Source organism: Cyanistes caeruleus, unplaced genomic scaffold (genome assembly GCF_971803275.1).
Source record: "Cyanistes caeruleus unplaced genomic scaffold, bCyaCae1.hap1.1 HAP1_SCAFFOLD_65, whole genome shotgun sequence".
Taxonomy (NCBI): domain Eukaryota; kingdom Metazoa; phylum Chordata; class Aves; order Passeriformes; family Paridae; genus Cyanistes; species Cyanistes caeruleus.
Genome location: NW_028255884.1, coordinates 2,933,741 through 2,951,244, shown reverse-complemented (window position 1 = coordinate 2,951,244; position 17,504 = coordinate 2,933,741). Strand labels below are relative to the sequence as shown.

Here is a 17,504-nt window from a genome sequence, read left to right as displayed (position 1 = left end):
GCTTCTCTCTGAAGCTCAATTGTGACCGCAATAATTTGCAGATTAGCCAGCAATGCAATTTACAATGCTTTTGATTTTTGCATTGCCTAATTAAATTTTTTATTATTATTATTATTATATTTTTCCTCTTGTTGCTTGATTTCTTCCTTTCAGCTGCTTTGTGGAAAGCAGCCCAGGGATGCTGAACTTTGTATTGATATGTCCCGAATCCACGGGTTTTAGAATCGCTCCCAAGTCTCTATATAGTTGTTCCTCTAGGCTTTGAACAGGTTTAGACACTCCCTTTGCTAAGATAAAATTCAGGGAGGTTTGCACAGATTCTGCAGCCTGCAAGAATTTTGAGAATTCTGCAGCTGACTGAGACAAGCCCGTCTGTTCTTTTTCTGAGCCCGTATTGTCCATTCCTCTCCCGTCTCTTGCTTCTGCCCTGTTTGTAGGAGATACCGTGTCTTGTGTGGGTTTTACTGCCATAATTCCATCCTTTGAAAGGATTTCCAACACTTTGGGTGATGTCTTGTGAGATAAAGGTGTCCCAATCCCCATGGAATTACAGAGGCAGAGACTCAGCCTTTTCCAGCGTATCCATCAGGGTCTCCCTTCCTGTGCTGGTCTGTAGCATCCCTTGCCTGTGTTTCAGAGTTCCGTTTAGTGAAAATGACTTCATAAATCACTCTAGAAGCCAACAGAGGTTTAGTTGCTGCCTGGTCTCTACGAGTGGCCTTTCTATGTATTTTCATGTTTATCTTATCCCACAGGCTTGGGGTAAAAATTTTCTGTGGATCCACGTTAGGGAATTCTGCCTGTACCCAGGCTAAAAGGCTTTTAAGCTCATCCATGGACACAGAGATTGGGTGCTCCTTGACCACAGTTTCCAAAATAGCCAAAACCTCCCTCTCAGGTTTGGACATGTTTCCCATATTTTTGCTCCCTTTTGACAGCTTACCTGACCTTACAGTCAGCTTTTCTCTCAGCTCCTCTATCCGTGATCTGTTCCACAGCTCACAGACGTCTGGCTCTGGCTTATCTGCTCTCACCAGCACCAGGATTACCAAGATCTTATTTTTCTCCTTTCCATGGAGTTTTCCCAGATTTCCACTCTCTTCTTTTTTTTTTTTTTTTTTTTTGTTTTTTCAAAAGGGGCATTCACATTCAAGGTACCAAACATTTTGGTGCCACTCTGTCTTGATAGGACATTCGTGGTTGGGTTCGTTTCCCCTCTTGGACTGAGACTGACGAGAGAGAAGCAGTTTTCTCTTGTTTGGACTTGGTGGTTTATTCTTCTTTTATCTCCATTACATGTATACAGGGTACAAGGAGCCACAAGCAGCTATGTGCACTAAGATAGAAAGGTGCAAAATGACTAACAAAGATCTTCTTCAAGGTTTTTTATATGTCCATTTACCCAGTTAATAAATGCCAAGGAAATTATTTTTCTTAGTGACCCAATTACCCAACACCTGTGTGCTGCACTGCAGCATTCTCTATCCAATCACCTACTACTACCCAAAAACCTCTAGAGGAAGAAGATGAAGAAGAAAGAAGGACAAGAGACAACACCCTAAATCCTCCATCTTGTCTTCTGTTCTCTAAACTAGTTTAAACTCCAAACTTCATCTTTTTCACCCAGTGACATAAGAAAACTTTCTAATTTACACATTTACACTTCTAGCTTTTCTATTTAACAATTGTTTTCAGGATGTTATATGAAATTCAGTGTTTTCCTGGATGTCAGAGCCAGGTATCAGAGATAAGGGCAAAATCTCTGTGCCTCTGACTCCAACAAGTAGTCTGAGTGGTTTTCCAATAATCCACCTTTCCTGGGTGTTTGTTTTTAAGGGCTACTTCCCAAGGAACCCTCTGAATAAGTTTCCTAAATAGGCCAAAGTCTGCTTTCCAGAAGTCCAATGTAAAAGTCTTATTTTTGTTCCTTCCGATTTCACTAAGTATTGAGAATTCTATAATTTCATGATCACTGTGCCCCAAGCGGCCTCCAACCACCACATTGCCCACCAGCCCATCTCTATTTGCAAACAACAAATCTAACGTAGCTCGTCCTCTATTGGGCTCACCCACCAGCTGCAACAAAAAATTGTCCTCCGTGCACTCTAAAATGTTCCTGGACTGCCTCTTTTCTGCTGTATTAAGTTCCCAGCAGATGTCTGGCAGGTTGAAGTTGCCTATAAGAACAAGGGCTGGTGATCCTGAGACATTCTCCAGCTACTTACAGAATGAATTGTCCACCTCTTCTTCCTGGTTGGGTGGACGATAACAGACTCCCAGGAGGATAAGGTCAGCCGTGTGGGCCTTCTTCTTAATTCTTACCCATAGACATTCAAATTCGTTGTCACTAGTTTCAATACCTGTGGTGTCAAAAGCCTCCCTAACATAAAGGGCCACCCCTCCACCTCTTCTCCCTTTCCTGACTCTTCTGAAGAGCTTGTAGACATTCAGTGCAGTGCTCCAGTTATGTGAGTCATCCCACCATGTTTCCGTGATGGCAACTACATCATAGCTTTGCTGTTGCACCATGGCGCCAGCTCCTCCTGATTTTTTCCTATGCTGGGTGCATTGGTATCCATGCACCTCAGCTGGGCTACTTATTTCACCCCTAAACAATGGGGCTCACCTTATTGTCACCCTGACAAGAAGGACACCGTTTTTTGCCAGATCTTGCTGTGTTTTGCAAGATCTCATGTGGCTCTTCACATGAAATCAGTTGACAAGAGACAATTAGAGGCTCTTGAACGTGTTTGTGGAGAACATGGGCTGGACTGTTGACCCTGGCTATTGATGTATTGCTTCTGGTGTAAACAAGAGTTGGAGAGTCACTCGGGCACGTGAAATAGAGGAGGTGTATAAGTGTCAACCATGTATCACACGGGTTATTTCCTAGTCTAGAGCACAGTGGTTGGTTGATTTTGTTGGTACACCATTTGATCAGTTGCCTGGATTGAATGTTCCAAGGGGTGCAGAGTACTGTGTGAACAGCAACAGTTTTTGAATGCATTGGAACTGATTGAAGATTTTGGGCAGAGAGTATTAGCAGATATTAGCTTTGAGCTTCTTAAATGCTTAGCATTATTACGTATTAGACAAGGCAATAAGGTAGTGAACACCAAGTGTGGACAGGGAGTTGGAGTTCCCCAAAGTTGGCAAGTTCGTAGTAGCGAATGGGACAAGGCAGAAAGACAATGGTGACATGCATGGCCATGGCCATGTTAATGTTGATTTTTGGGGGTTTGTCAATGTATGGAGAGGGGGCGTTTCTTGACAAATCACAAACGAATGTTTGGGTAACCTGGCTAATGCATCTGGTATTCAGGATTTTGGTCTCAGTTTACAGCAGGCCAGTGACCCTTTTTGAACTTGCTTAATTGGCATTCCCCTTCAGGAGAATGAAACAGACTTTTCTGGTTGGTGGGACCCTAAGACAGTAAATTTAACTAGTGGCACAAATAGTGACTGTCTAAGTCCAAAAAGACAGTACACTTGCCTGTCTATGCCTAATGCACCCTGGCAGAAAACAGTAATTGAAAATTTGAACTGATCGTATCCTATCGCATTTCAAGAATTGGATTTGTTAGCCAGTGTTTTCCCAACCTTGGATGTTAATGTTGCTGTTCTGCCTAGCTGTGACAGCATGACCCCACCGTGGACACCAGTTAATGGTACAGGAGTAGTTTGGTTTGGAGATCCCTGGTTTAGCTGGTTACAGAAGCAAGGGGAAAAAACATAATTTGAAGATTATTAAAATGTTACAGGGCAATCTTCATAGAACAGATTAAAAACAGGGGTCTGACAGTAAACACTTCAGGAGGGTGGGAACTCCCACCGGGAATATTTTTGATTTGTGGAATCGAGCATGGCCTGCTCTTCCAAGATGACCTGTTGGTGGACCATGCTATCTTGGTTGACTAACATTATTTGCCCATCACATGAGAGATTTATTGAATGCCAGTCAAAGTCATCATCAAAGATCATGTCAATCTGTTCAGAATGTTGAATAGACTTGTAATGATAATGTGATAATTGCCATCACTGGTGGCTGTCATTGCAACATCTTTCCTTTTACTGGGGGAATGGCTGCCATAAATGTGAAAAACATAGCTCATCTTGCCTGTTGGGGAGAAAAACAGCTTAGTTTGATTTTGAAAATGCTGAGTGAGTTGCTAACTGATGTTGATAGTATCAGGCATGTCACCTTGCAAAATCACGCAGCTATAGATTTTTTGTTATTAGCACATGGACAAGGGTGTGAAGATTTTGAAGGTATGTGCTGTTTTAACTTATCTGGCCACTCCCAAAGTATTCATAAACAACTGGCACAATTGCATGAAATTATGAAACATATCACAGAAGAACATGACCCCTTTTCAGACTGGCTTGCTAGTTTGGGCCTAGGGGATTGGTGGCAGACCCTAGTTAAGGGAGTAATAATGTTACTGATTGTATTTTTGTTTTATGCTGATTCTTCCTTTTTTGTTACAAGGCCTTCAACAAACATTGCACAATTTAGTTGCTTGAATTTCAGAGAAAAGAGAGGGAGATGTAGGAGTCTGGGCTGCATCAGAACAAATTTGACCATAAAGGGAAACAGTTAAGAATGAGGGCAAGGTTATCAGACAGGGAAGGAACAGTTGTGATCAGCAAAATAACTCAAAGTAAGAGCCAAACAGGATGAGAAATAGGGAAGTTGAGCAAGTTGTGGTCCAATATATGCAAATGTAATTATCCAATAAGAATGCTTATAAGGGCGTGTGAACAGAACATGGAGTTAGCACGCAACTAATTATAGAGGAGATGCATGCATGAATAGCTTTGTATACAGTATAAATGTAACCAAGTTTGGAGAATAAACAAACGATCTGATCATCCTATTGGTGCTGTGTCATTCCTGTTCCCACGTGAAGAAATGAAGACCTCAGCAGACCTTCATGGACTCTCTCAGATTTTTCGTTTCTTTCATCCACAAGCACCTGCAAAACTTGGGTGCTCCCTTCCCCTTAAGTTTGAACATCACAGAGAGAGAGGGACAGAGAAGCTTGCTGGGCCCCAATGGCTGCACACATGTAACCCACCAGTGTTGTTTTGCTCAGCTTTTCTCCAGCAGGCAGCATTAAGCAGGTGAGGCTGCTCAACGGCTCCTAGCACTTTGGCATTGCCCACAAAGGACTTGGAAGTGCATTTTGTCCCATGATACAGGGAACAGATGAATGTGCCACAGCAGTCAAGGGCTGGTCAGTGAGCAATGTCACCGGGGAGTGGCTGCCAAGGGGACTCTGTACCACGGGTGGCATTTGACCCTCACTGTTCAGCCAAATTCCCACCCACCCCAGGTTCCACCCCTTCAGCCCAGTTCTCTCTACTCAGGCTCTGAGGAGACCGCAGCAGATCCTGTCACAGGCCCTGCTCAAGTCTGGGCACACGACATCCCCTTCTTTTCCCTCCCACAGGGGTTCTGCAGTCCCTGCCTTGTCCTGCCAGGGCCTGCAATGGCTGCAGGAGGATTTGCCACATTCCCTGCTGTGCCTGACCAGTCTGTAACACTCCCAGTCCCCCTCCCTGCCCTGTCTGCAGACTGCTTCCAGGTCTGCCTTTCCCAAGTGCCCAGGACCCTCTGGGATGGCTCTGGCCTTTCCAAGGGGTTTGAGAGAGGTCACACAGAGACACTACCCAGCCTTCTCCACATCCCTGACACCAAAGGCCTTTTTCACATCCCTCAGTTCCAGGTCAGTGCCCAGAACACAGCACAGCTGTGTCCAGGTCCTCAGGGTGGTTCAGAAGGAGAAGGCAGCTGGGATTTCTCCCCACAGACCCAGCACTCCAATGTCTCTCTGTGCCATCCATGGCTGTGCTGAGCATTTTCCCTGCAGCCTCCCTGCCTTGGATGTTTCTCTCCATGCAGTCCTCAGCACAGCCCAGCAAAGAATTCAGGTGGTTTCCCAGAGGACATTCCTCCTGAGTGAAGTGGCCTCAAGGCACTGTTTGTGCCACTGGAATTGTGCCAGCCCGGGTGCTGCTGATGGTGTTGGTGCTCACTGGGGTTCATCTCCCCACACACACACCATGCACTGCTGAAGTCTCCTGAGTACAGAGCAAACATGGACTGCTGGCCTGGTCCCTTGGTGTCCCTCCATGCAGGGACAAACAACCTCCTGCAGGTGAGGGCAGAGGCCAGTGCTGGCAATGGTGGTTGCAGGGCTGCTGGGGCACAATTGCCCTGGGGCACCTTCCCATGTTGTCCCTGGAACACAGACAGAGCCCAGGCCCTGTTCAGCTGCTCCCTCAGGTCCATCCCAGGAGTTCTTGCTGCGCCAGGACACTGCTGTACACTGAGGTTTGCTTTGCCAACCCATTCCTGGAGCACATTCCTGACAGCAGCTCTGGAGGAGAGCAAAGCCTTCCTGCCCTGCCCTCAGGAGATGTCCTTTGCTGCTGGAACTGCTGCTGGAACCCAGCTGTGTCCCGTCAGTGCCCATGGCCTGTCCCTGCCTGTGGGCACAGCACAGACACGCAGCAGGACAGTGACCAAGCTGCCAGAGCACTCTGGCCTGGCACCCACAGAAGGGCTGAGAAGGGGAGTGTGGAGCTGGGAAGAGCGGCTCTGAAAGGACCAAGTGCTGCTGCTCCCTGGCAGTGCTGCTGGTGTGGGACTTTTCCCTTTCTCCCCTCTAACTGCAGGTCTGAGTTGGGATCCCTGATAAAGAAGGCAGTGCAAGGCAGTTTATTTTGTTCATATAAAGCAATAGTACAAATCCTGGTTTACAGAACTTCTGGATAAAACTTGAGGCAGACAGTGAATTAGATGAGGGATGAATAAAACCATTTAATTGAGCACAACATTATGGCAAGAATACATTGCCACCACCAAAGACTGGGAATGAGCCAGTCATGAGTTCCAGTCTGAAAACTATGAAGCAAAAAACAAACACTTTTTTGTTTCTGAAAAGTATCTAGTCATCATTTTCCTTAGGGAATCCCTGAGCTCCTGGTTCCTCAGGCTGTAGATGAGGGGGTTCAGGACTGGAGGCACCACTGAATACAGAACTGACAGTGACACATCCAGAGAAGGGGAGGAGATGGAGGGGGGCTTAAGGTAGGCAAATATGGCAGTGCTGAGGAACAGGGAGACCACAGCCAGGTGAGGGAGGCAGGTGGAAAAGGCTTTGTACCTTCCCTGCTCAGAGGGGATCCTCAGCACAGCCCTGAAGATCTGCACATAGGAGAAAACAATGAACACAAAACAGCCAAATAACAGAAAAGCACAAACTATGAGAAGCCCCAGTTTCCTGAGGTTTGAGTGAGAGCAGGAGAGCTTGAGGATGTGTGGCACTTCACAGAAGAACTGGCCCAGGGCATTGCCATGGCACAGGGGCAGGGAAAATGTATTGGCTGTGTGCAGCAGTGAATAGAGAAAGGCACTGGCCCAGGCAGCTGCTGCCATGTGGGCACAAGCTCTGCTGCCCAGGAGGGTCCCGTAGTGCAGGGGTTTGCAGATGGACACGTAGCGGTCGTAGCACATGATGGTCAGGAGGGCAAGCTCTGATCCAAAGAAGAAGAAAATCAGAAAAACCTGTGCAACACATCCTGTGTAGGAGATGTGTCTGGTGTCCCAGAGGGAATTGTGCATGGCTTTGGGCACAGTGGTGCAGATGGAGCCCAGGTCAGTGAGGGCCAGGTTGAGCAGGAAGAAGAACATGGGGCTGTGCAGGTGGTGGCTGCAGGCTACGGCGCTGATGATGAGGCCGTTGCCCAGGAGGGCAGCCAGGGAGATGCCCAGGAAGAGGCAGAAGTGCAGGAGCTGCAGCTGCCGCGTGTCTGCCAATGCCAGCAGGAGGAAGTGGCTGATGGAGCTGCTGTTGGACATTTCTTCACTCTGGCCATGGAGTGCTGTTGAAGGAGGAGAAAGTGACAAGTCAAGGGAGACTTGGCTGAGCAATGTCCAAGTCCTTTCTCCCAGCCCGGCTCCTGCTGCTCTGTGCCACCCAATTTTCCTTTTCTCAGAGCCCTTCCTTCAGCCCCGTGCCTGGAGCTCTGCTGGGATCTGGCCCCATTGCTGTGATGAGCAGGGGCTCTGCCCATGGACACCAAGTAGTCAGATCTGCTCTGCAGCAGTGGGGTCATGGGAACGGGGTCAGGGGCCAGTCCTGGGGTTGGACTGCATCATCCCAAACTGTTCCTGAGGCAGAGGAGCCTGGCAGCATCTCCTGTCCCAGGGGTCAGGAATGGTGATGGCCAAAGGCAGTTTGAGAGGGTTTGGGTGTGCCCAGAGAGATCAGAGAGAAATGTGCAATGCAGGAGCATTGGCTGTAACTCAGTGAAGGGTCAGGGGAGCTGCTCTGTCACTCCATCTGTCCCCAGCTGCCCTTTCTGAGACTGAAGGCAGGCACTGTGTTTCCCTGGATATCAGCCTGACTCAGCTGAGAGCAGAGGGACCCAAAGCACAGCAAACTGGTTCAGCCTTTCTCAGAGTTTCAGCCCCACTCCTGGCTAAGGACACTCCTGTCCCCAGTGTCCCCTGGAGACAGCTCACAGCTTGGGTGGCATCCCAAGGACACACCAAGGGTCCTGTCCATGGCACTGCTGGAGGAGAGTCAGGTCGTTCCCAGCCTCCCAGCCTGCCCTGCCCAGAGCTCCTGGGGCAGAGGGAGCTGGGACATCCCATTGCTGTGCCCAGCCTGCACAGGAGGAGCCCAAGGGCTGGGCCTGCCCTGCAGCTGGAGCTGCCATTCCCAGAGAGCTGTCAGCAATGCCAGGAGCACCTGGGCAATGCAAGGAGAGAGAGCCAGGCCCTGAGGAAAAGCCTTTCCTTGCCCAGCCCTGCCCAGCCCCTGCCAGGCAGCACCAGTGCAGGACAATCACCCTCAGGTATTTCCAATCAGACATTTGCTGTGTCTTGGCATGGGGATCTGTATAAAAGTAATCATGGAATAGTTAATTTGGGAAAAGACTTTAAACTTTAAACTTTAAACTAAAATCCCAGCACAGCTTGGTGGCACTTTCCCCCCACTGCCTGCCCAGGGCTCTGCTGCCTGGAGCTGTCCCTGCCAGCAGCTGCTGCCCTGTGCCCAGGGCTGGGCCCTGCCAGCACTGCCCCAGCCCAGCCCAGCCCTGGGGGCTCAGCTCTGCCCTGCAGAGCCCTCCCAGCTCAGGGCACTGCCCAGGGACAGCTCTGGCTCTGCAGGCTCTGATGGCAATGGCAGAGCAACCCTGAAGAGGCAGGAAAAGTAGCACTGATGCTGCCTGTAAGGGACCCTGTGCTGATTTCTGTCACTGCCGGGTTAAGATCTGAGAATTTACTTTTTTTAATTTATTGCAACCTGTCACAAGATGTTGAATAGAGAAATGAAATGAGAGCTGAATATCAATGTGCAATTTCCCATCCAGGCAACCCAGAGCACTAGATTAAAAAAGCACAAACTTCCCTTTTATGCAGCCCCTGTATAATTTACTTGGTGTAGTCCATGGGCAGAATGGCTGAAAGCACATTAGCAATCTCCTGTGAACCTACTGATCACTAAAAGTGTCTCAGGGACTTGTCAAAATTTGTATTACCTTTATAATTCAGAATACCTTTAATATTTTAAAATTAAGAAATAAAAAGAAACAATAATAATAAATTATTATAAAATAATTTAATATTTATCCTCCTCCTCCCTGCCATTCTTAAATAGTAGGAAACTGAATACAAAGTCTTAGGAAATTTCCTCATTTTTATCAAAATCCTTGCCTTGGAAATATTCCATGACAGATCAGAAACCATCAGCAGGTCAGAGCTTCAGGAGCATTCACCTCCCCTCCACCAGAAATACTCAGAGCTGTACTCACAGAGTCTGTAGGCACTGGCATGCTCCAGCTTGAGGAGATGCCTCCAGGAGCTGCAGCTGCATTGTCCTGCAGCCAGAGGCTTCCTGTGCCAAGGGCTGGCAGGGATTCTGCCCCAGGCACTTCTCAGCCCCTTCCCAGCCCTGACTGATTGAAGCTCTCTGTGCCTCTGGGCTGTGCCCAGGGTGGCTGCAGGCAGTGCCCCAGCCCTGCTGGGCTGGCAGAAGAGCTGCTCAGCAAGAGAAATGTGCTTTTGAAGCTCTTCTTGGTTTCCAGGAGCTGCCTCTGTGCCAGGAGCCTGGCCCAGCTCAGCAGCACAGACACAGCAGCAGGACTTTAATGAGCCTCTTGGGGCTTTGTGCTGAGGCCCTGAACATCAGTCCCTGACAGGGAGGGGAAGAAAGCTCTCAAGAACTCCAAGTCAGAATCCAACTCCAAAGTTTCTTTCACTTTTAATGGGTCCCACTGAGGGATGTGACTGAGAAAGTGTCCCCAGGCCCCAGGCAGAGCAGAGAACTGGAGGCACTGATGACAGCTGGGGACAAAGAGAAGCCAGGGCTTGGTGCCCTGGGCCACAGCAGCCAATGCTGTGCCAGCAAGGGCTGTGAGGAGACACCTTGTCCTGAGGCCCTGGGGCCTCCTGGCACAGCCCCAGCAAGGCTGGCCACTGTCACCCCCTTGGCCTGCCCTCAGCATCCCCCCTAGCCCACATGCCAGTGGCCTCAGGGATCTGCTGGAAGGAGTCCCTGAGGAGCCTTGCTCAGGAATGGCCCTGGGGGCTCCTTCATGCTCCCAGGGACTGCAGCTTTTTCAAAGGACTTTGGCTTTTGCCTTGGAGTCTCTGAGAGCTTTGTGCAATCCTGGCCTCCAATTATCTGCTGTAATTAGTCCCTTGAGAGCCTTTGTCAGTAACAACACTCAGTGGGGCTCATTAATGCTTCAAGGTACTTCAGGTTCTTAAGGTACTTTCCTTTTTCCTTCCCACCCTGAGTCTCTGAGAAGTTTGTGCAATCCTGGCCCCAATTATCTGCTTTAACAAGTCCCTTGGGAGCTTTGCATTGACACTCAGTGGGGCTCATCAATACTTTGAGATACTCAGGGCTTTTTCAGCTACTTTGGATTTTCCTTTTCACACTGAGTCTCTGGGAGGTTTTTGTGCAATCCTGGCCTCCAGTTCTCTCCTCCAAGGAGTCCATGAGGAGCCTGTGTTGGGGATGGACCTCAGTGGTACCCATTAATGCCTGGAGACACTTTGGGTGTTTCCTCTGACTTGGGCTCCTGGAAAGGTTTGTGCAATCTCCTCTCAGGCCCTGGGGTTCAAGGGCTCAGCTCCAAATGCACCACGGGGCTCATTAGGATCAAGCAAATCCTAACAAACCATGGCTGTGCCTTGATTTCCCTCTGGTCTGGTGCAGTTCTTAGGAAAGTTTCCTACAACAGTTATGGAGAAATAGTTCAAAGAGCTTCTAAGAAATATGTATTCCTATTATAAAGGGTGTCTTTTATTCCTGTTCTCTTTAGAGCAGAGGTGATTGCAGCATTCAGTGATGGATATTGATCCAGGGTCTCTCCTAAGGAGGTGTGGCCAGGTCAGAGAAGCTGTGCCTTGAGGTCTGACCCAGTGTGGACAACCTTGCTCCACCTTCCCCAGCCCCATCCTGTCTCTCCTCACTCCCCTGGGACCTGCTTTGCTCACAGAACTGGCTGCACTCAGGCAAAGAGGGGTTTTCCTTCTTTGATTTTAGCAATCTAAAACTGCTGAGTTTCCCCATGGAGAACAGACACCCTCCTCAAGTGTGTGCCAAGCCCAAGGTGCCACCAAGGAGGTTCCCCTTCCCCAAGGCAGAGCCACACAAGGAATGTTTCAGACACACAGGGAGTTCTACAATAAACACAACCCCAGAGTTGGCTGAAGGCAGAATTAGAGCAGCTGCTGAAGGACAGACAAGCTTTGAAGTCCTTGCAGCTGAAAGCACCAAGTGGGTTGTTGGGAGGTGTGTGAGTGAGGCAAGAGTGAGGGAAGGGAAATGCAGAGAGCCCTGGAAGTGTTTCTGTGCAGACAGGCTGCTCCAAGGGCAGTGTTGGACTTCTCTGGGGGGAACTGTGAGGGAGGTTGGGGCAGAGTGACCTCCCCAGTGACCTCGAGATGTCACACAGCCACCTGGGATGTCACAGCCCACTCAGTGGTGTCACACAACCTGCTCTGGGATGTCACACCACCTTTCTGTGATGTCATGTCTCTTCCTATATGCCACAAAACCACCTCGTGATATCACATATCCTCCTGTGATATCACACAGCAACATTTGATGTCATAGTTCACTCTGTGATGTCACAGTCAGTATTGTGATGTCATACAACCTGTCCTGAGATGTCACATGGCTCTTCTATGATGTCACTGCCCACTTTAGGATTTCATATCACCACCATGTGGTGTCACAGTCTGCTCAGTGATGTCACAACCCTCTCTGTGATATTCTTTATCTAACCTCTAGTGTCATAGTCCTCTCTCTGATATCACCACCCACTAAGTGATATCACCCAGCCCACATTGTGATGTCATGCAGCCACACTACAATGTCACAACCTGCACTGTGATGTCACAGATCTCCTCTATGATACCGTAGCTGCTCAGTGACCTCACACAACAAACTCTGTGATGTCACAGTCCCATCTGTGACCTCACACAGCCCACTCGGAGCTGTCACACAGCCCCTTTCTGACATCACAGCTGCTCTGGGGCTCCAGGACACAGCCACAGAGGTGCTGCTGGGACACAGCCCCCTCTGGCACATCCCACAGCCCCTGCCAGTGCTGAGCCCCTGGCAGCTCTGTCTGGGCCTGCTCTCTGTGTCCCTGAGCTGCCCTGGCAGGGCCCCAGCCCTGCTGGGCTGTGCTCAGGAGCTGCTCCTGGCCAGAGCTGTCTCCCTGCTGTGGTCTGTTCCCATGGCAACATCTGACCCATTCTTATGGTCTGTTTCCATGGTAACCATCACAGCCCCTGTTGCTATGGTCAGTCCCGTGGCAGCTCCATGGAGACCCCATGCCAGGGGTGGTTGCCATGGACACCAGCTCAGGCCTGGAGCCAGAGCCCATTGCCATGGCAACCATTTGCAGTCCCATCCCCAGGCTCATGGGATCCCAGAGCCACAGAATTGGCTGAGTTGGGAGGGAGCCATGGGGATCCTCCAGTCCAACTGCTGGCCCTGCACAGGACACCCCAACAATCCCAGCCTGGGCCTGGCAGCGCTGGCCAAACGCTGCTGGAGCTCAGCCAGCCCTGGAGCTGGGAGCCTTCCCTGGGGAGCCTGTTCAGTGCCCCAGCAGCCTCGCAGGAAAAACCTTTTCCTCACATCCAGCCTAAACCTGCCCGCCTCAGCTCCAGCCGCTCCCTCCACTCCTGGCCCTGGGCACCAGAGGGAAGAGGTTCCCGCAGCCCCCAGCCAGGGACCTGCTCCCAAGGCTGCTGCCATGGCAATCAGGCCTGGCACCAGCTGGGATGCTCGGTTTCCATGGGCTGGGCTTCAGGAATGGCATTCCCCAATTTCCTGCTCCTGCTGAAACCGCGCTGCTGCTCGCTTCCCTCCCACCTCCCATGGAAAGCACAAAAGGCAAAGATCCCAGGCTGGGAAAAGAACAATTTATTGAGAACAGCAACGAGATAAGGCAAAAACAGGAACAGAAACAATTTTGGTAACAGAAAGGATAAGACAAACCATTCACAGGGAAAACTAAAATACCACCAACTGACTCTTCCTGGCCATGTATTTCCTCCTGCCAAGAAAGGACACTCTTCTCCTCTGCTGAGAGAGAGGGAGTCCTTTTCCTGCCCCTGGCAATGACCTGAGATGGGATTGAATATAATGGACCATGATCACAGTCTCACATTCCTTGATCCCACATCATGACATTGCCATGGGCAGGAAAAGGTACAGGTGTCTTCCCAGCATGGATCCCAGGGAACATGGATCACCAGGTCTCTTCCCAATGTGGATTCTCCATGGGCGGATGAAGCTGGAGCAGTGCACAAAGCTCCTCATGTATTTTGAGGCACTTGCAGGGCTTCCCTTACCGGTGCCACCGTTGGTGTCTGCCAAAGTTAGACCTGTCTGAGAAGCTCTTCCCACACTGGGGACACTTGTAAGGCCTCTCCCCAGTGTGGATGTGTTTGTGGGTATTGAGGTTGGATCTGTGGCTGAAGCTCTTCCCACATTCCCCACACTCGTAGGGCCTCTCCCCAGTGTGGATGCGCCGGTGCCTGATGAGGTTGGAGTTTTGCTTGAAGCCCTCCCCACAGTCGGGGCAGCGGAAGGGCCTCTCATCCGTGTGAATCTGCTGGTGCAGGACAAGATTGGAGCTGCTGTGAAACCTCTTCCCACACTCAGAACACTCGTAGGGCCTCTCCCCAGTGTGGATGCGCTGGTGGATGATGAGGTGGGAGCTGCAGCTGAAGCCCTTCCCACATTCCTCACACTCGTAGGCCCATTCCCCAGTGTGGATCATCTGGTGGCGGATCAGGGTTTTCCTCTGTCTGAAGCTCTTCCCACACTCCAAGCACTTGTAGCGCTTCTCTCCATCCTGAAGCTGCTCATGGACCACCAGCTCAGAGCCCCGGCTGGATCTCCGGCCGCCTTCCCGGCACAGGGTGGGTCTTTCCTCCTCAGAGCACCCTGGGATGGGTTTGGAGCCCCTCCTCCTGCGGGATCTCTGGGGCTTTTCCTCCCTGTTGGATTCCTGCACTGTGGTACCGCTGAAAACGGCCTCTTTCACGAGGTTCTGCTGCGGGGATTTCTCCTCCCTGGTCTCCATCCTCAGCTCCTTGTCTGGGGGAGGAAGGACAAGGAGAGGATGGGATTTGCCTCCGTGCCAGAGGGAAGGGGAAGGAGATCCCCCCAGTGCGTCCCCGGCAGGACGGCGTCGGCAGCGGGGTTGTCCTGCAGCCGGGGGCCAGGCTGGGCTGGGAGATGGAGCAGGAGAGAGGGGGAAAGGGGCACTGACTTCCTCCTCACCTGCCTGGGTGTCCTGGAGCATCTTCCTCTTCCTCACAGCCTCCTTCTCCATCCAGCCAAGGTTTGGGAATGGGAAATTCTGGTTCGGGAGAGAACAATGAATGAGCACGTTGAATTTGAAGGTCCCTCTGTCCAAGTCCCTCTCTAGAAGTCCCTGGGTATCTGGGGGGTCTTGGTTTGAAAGGAAAGGTGTTTGCTAAGGAAGGCAGAAACCACCATTGAAATTGATAAAAATGTAAGCAACAACCCTCTCCAAATTATTATAATCTTGATATCAAAGTGCTCTCAGATAAAGATATAGGAATAGAAATAATAGTTCTTTACTAAAGGAAGAAAAATGAAAATGCAGCAGTACAAAAGAAAAAAAACAACAAAAAAACAGCACTCTGAGAGAGTCAGAATACAACCTGACACCCTGTTGATCAGGGTGCTGGTAGCAGTCTGATTAAATGGTGGCTGCATTCCTCCTGGAGTGACTGATGTGGTTCTGTTGAAGCAATGATCCTGTAGAATATTGTAGCTTACCTCTGAAGTTCCGGTGCTGTAGATGGGTCTGGTCTCTCCTCTGGGAATCCAGTGGAGAAAGACTGCCTGTGGTGCTTTGATGCTCTGATTATATTCTTGCAGGAATACTTGGCTCCTCCCCCTGGGTGGAGCATCTCACAATGGGATGATGTCATTTTATCATTCCTGCAGTGAGACTCAATGGCCCATTAACAGAAGATATCCCCCTGGAGGAAGGATGGGTGGTGGAAGAGATAAAGAACACTGCCCCACCTGGTTTTAACAGCTGGCCCATTAACAGAAGATATCCCCCAGTTATGAGGGATGGGTCATGAAAGAGATAAAGAAAACTGCCCTACAAGGTTTTAACAGATAGTGATAGAATACATACTTTTGGTTACATCTTGCATTGCAACCCAAGACATGGGGTACATAAAAATTTTACACCACCAAAATCTGGCCCTGAAAATGCCTCCCAGGAGTTCTAGTTCCATCTCTGTTCTCTCCCTTTTGGTGTTCAGGCTTTCACCCCTGTCCCAGCTGCTGGGGGTCACACTTGTACTGTGGGTCCCCTGTCTACTCGGTCCCTGACCTCTTGCTTGGAGTGCCAGGAATTTGAAAACTTCCTCCCATTTCCATCTCCCCACTTAGGGATGCTGGAAGTTTTTGGGGTCCCAGGGTCCCTGCTCCCCTTATTCCCTTCTTGGGGGTGCAGGGGGTCCAAGGAGACCCCCCTGCCCCTCTCTATGCAATTGAGGGTCCCACGAATCATGGCGCTCCTCCTCTCTGGGCTCCCCACTTTGGGGTCCTGGGGGTCACAGGGCTCTGCTCCTCCAGGCTGCCTCTGCCAGCAGCTGCCACTGGGAACCCCAAATGTCCCCCTAAAGGACATTTTCTTCTCAGCCTAGGTGTTCTTCATTCTCCAACAATCACCCCCAAAAACCCAACCCAGGAAGCCCCCAGGATATCTGGGCCGAGCTCCCCCTCCCTCGTAACCTGTGGGATAGGGGGGGTGTTGATCCCATGGATGGGGGGGCTGTGAATTCAGGGAGTGAATCCCAGCTTGACTGGGATATGCTGGACCTGAGATCATACTGGGATAACAAGCACCTAACTGGGATTACTAGGAGTGTCTGGGAATGGCTATGGACATGCTGAGGGCAGCTGGGATATACTGGGAGTGTCTGTGATCATACTGGGGATGACTGGGAACACACTGGGAACAATGGGAACCATGTTGGGGACAACTGGGAACAACTGGGAGTGACAGGGTCTGCACTGGGGGCAGCTGGGAATGACTGCAACCTTGCTGGGAGCAGCTGGGATCATCTGGGGAGCAACTGGAACTATACTGGGGCCAACTGGGTGCAACTGGAATCACACTGGGAGGAACAGGGAGCAACTGGAACCATCCTGAGGGTAACTGGCATCCTACTGGGATCACAGTGGGAGCAGTTGGGCCATGCTGGGCAAGACTGGGACCATACTGGCAGCAGCTGGGACTGCACTCATCGTGACTGGGAGTGGCTGGGAGCAACTGGGATCAGGCTGGAAGCACCTGAGGAGTGACTAGGAGCAACTGGGATAGACTGGGAGAGACTGAAACCACAGTGCAGGTAAATGGGAGCAAATGGAAGCACACTGGATAATCCTGGGAGCAGCTGTGCCCATGCTGGGGTCATACTGGGATCCTACTGGAACTAGCTGGGATCATACTGGAGGTGACTGCAAAGGTGCTGGCTGGGACTGGAACCATGCTGGAGGTGACTGGGAGCAACTGGGCCCATCCTGGGAGTGACAGGGAGTCACTCTGGCCATGACTGGAATCATGCTGGAAGGATATGGGAGTGATTGGAACCATACTGGGGGTGGCTGGCACAACAGCTCATACTGGGAGTGACTGAGATTGTAGTGGGAGTGACTGGGAGTCACCGGGATGCTTGGTTCCTCCCCCTGGGTGGAGCATCTCACAATGGGATGATGTCATTTTATCAGTCCTGCACTGAGACTCAATGGCCCATTAACAGAAGATATCCCCCTGGAGGAAGGATGGGTGGTGGAAGAGATAAAGAGCACTGCCCCACCTGGTTTTAACAGCTGGCCCATTAACAGAAGATATCCCCCCAGTTATGAGGGATGGGTCATGAAAGAGATAAAGAAAAATGC

At 50.5% G+C, this 17,504-nt stretch overlaps 2 protein-coding genes across 2 annotated transcripts; both read right to left on the bottom strand.

Moving 5' to 3' along the window:
* Window positions 1–6,708: 6,708 nt before the first annotated feature.
* LOC111942743 (olfactory receptor 14J1-like) lies at window positions 6,709–10,652 on the bottom strand. The gene is made up of 2 exons (XM_086872592.1): window positions 9,829–10,652; window positions 6,709–7,890 (listed from the first exon to the last, which is right to left on the bottom strand). The coding sequence occupies exon 2, from the start codon at window positions 7,865–7,867 to the stop codon at window positions 6,911–6,913; it is 957 nt and encodes a 318-aa protein (XP_086728718.1). The 5' UTR covers window positions 7,868–7,890; window positions 9,829–10,652; the 3' UTR covers window positions 6,709–6,910.
* A 2,798-nt stretch (window positions 10,653–13,450) lies between these two features.
* LOC147647185 (uncharacterized) lies at window positions 13,451–14,907 on the bottom strand. Its single transcript, XM_086872609.1, has 2 exons — window positions 14,835–14,907; window positions 13,451–14,648 (listed from the first exon to the last, which is right to left on the bottom strand). Exons 1-2 carry the CDS (start codon window positions 14,884–14,886, stop codon window positions 13,894–13,896), a joined length of 807 nt encoding a protein of 268 aa, XP_086728735.1. The 5' UTR covers window positions 14,887–14,907; the 3' UTR covers window positions 13,451–13,893.
* Between the last annotated feature and the right edge of the window lie 2,597 nt (window positions 14,908–17,504).

Excerpts from the sequence above, each read along its gene's own strand:
- LOC147647185 (XM_086872609.1), bottom strand. The coding sequence starts at position 14,886 with ATGGAGAAGGAGGCTGTGAGGAAGAGGAAGATGCTCCAGGACACCCAG. Across the intron at positions 14,649-14,834 it reads GCTCCAGGACACCCAGGCAG|ACAAGGAGCTGAGGATGGAG; the intron begins GTGAGGAGGAAG and ends TTCCTCCCCCAG.
- LOC111942743 (XM_086872592.1), bottom strand. The coding sequence starts at position 7,867 with ATGTCCAACAGCAGCTCCATCAGCCACTTCCTCCTGCTGGCATTGGCA.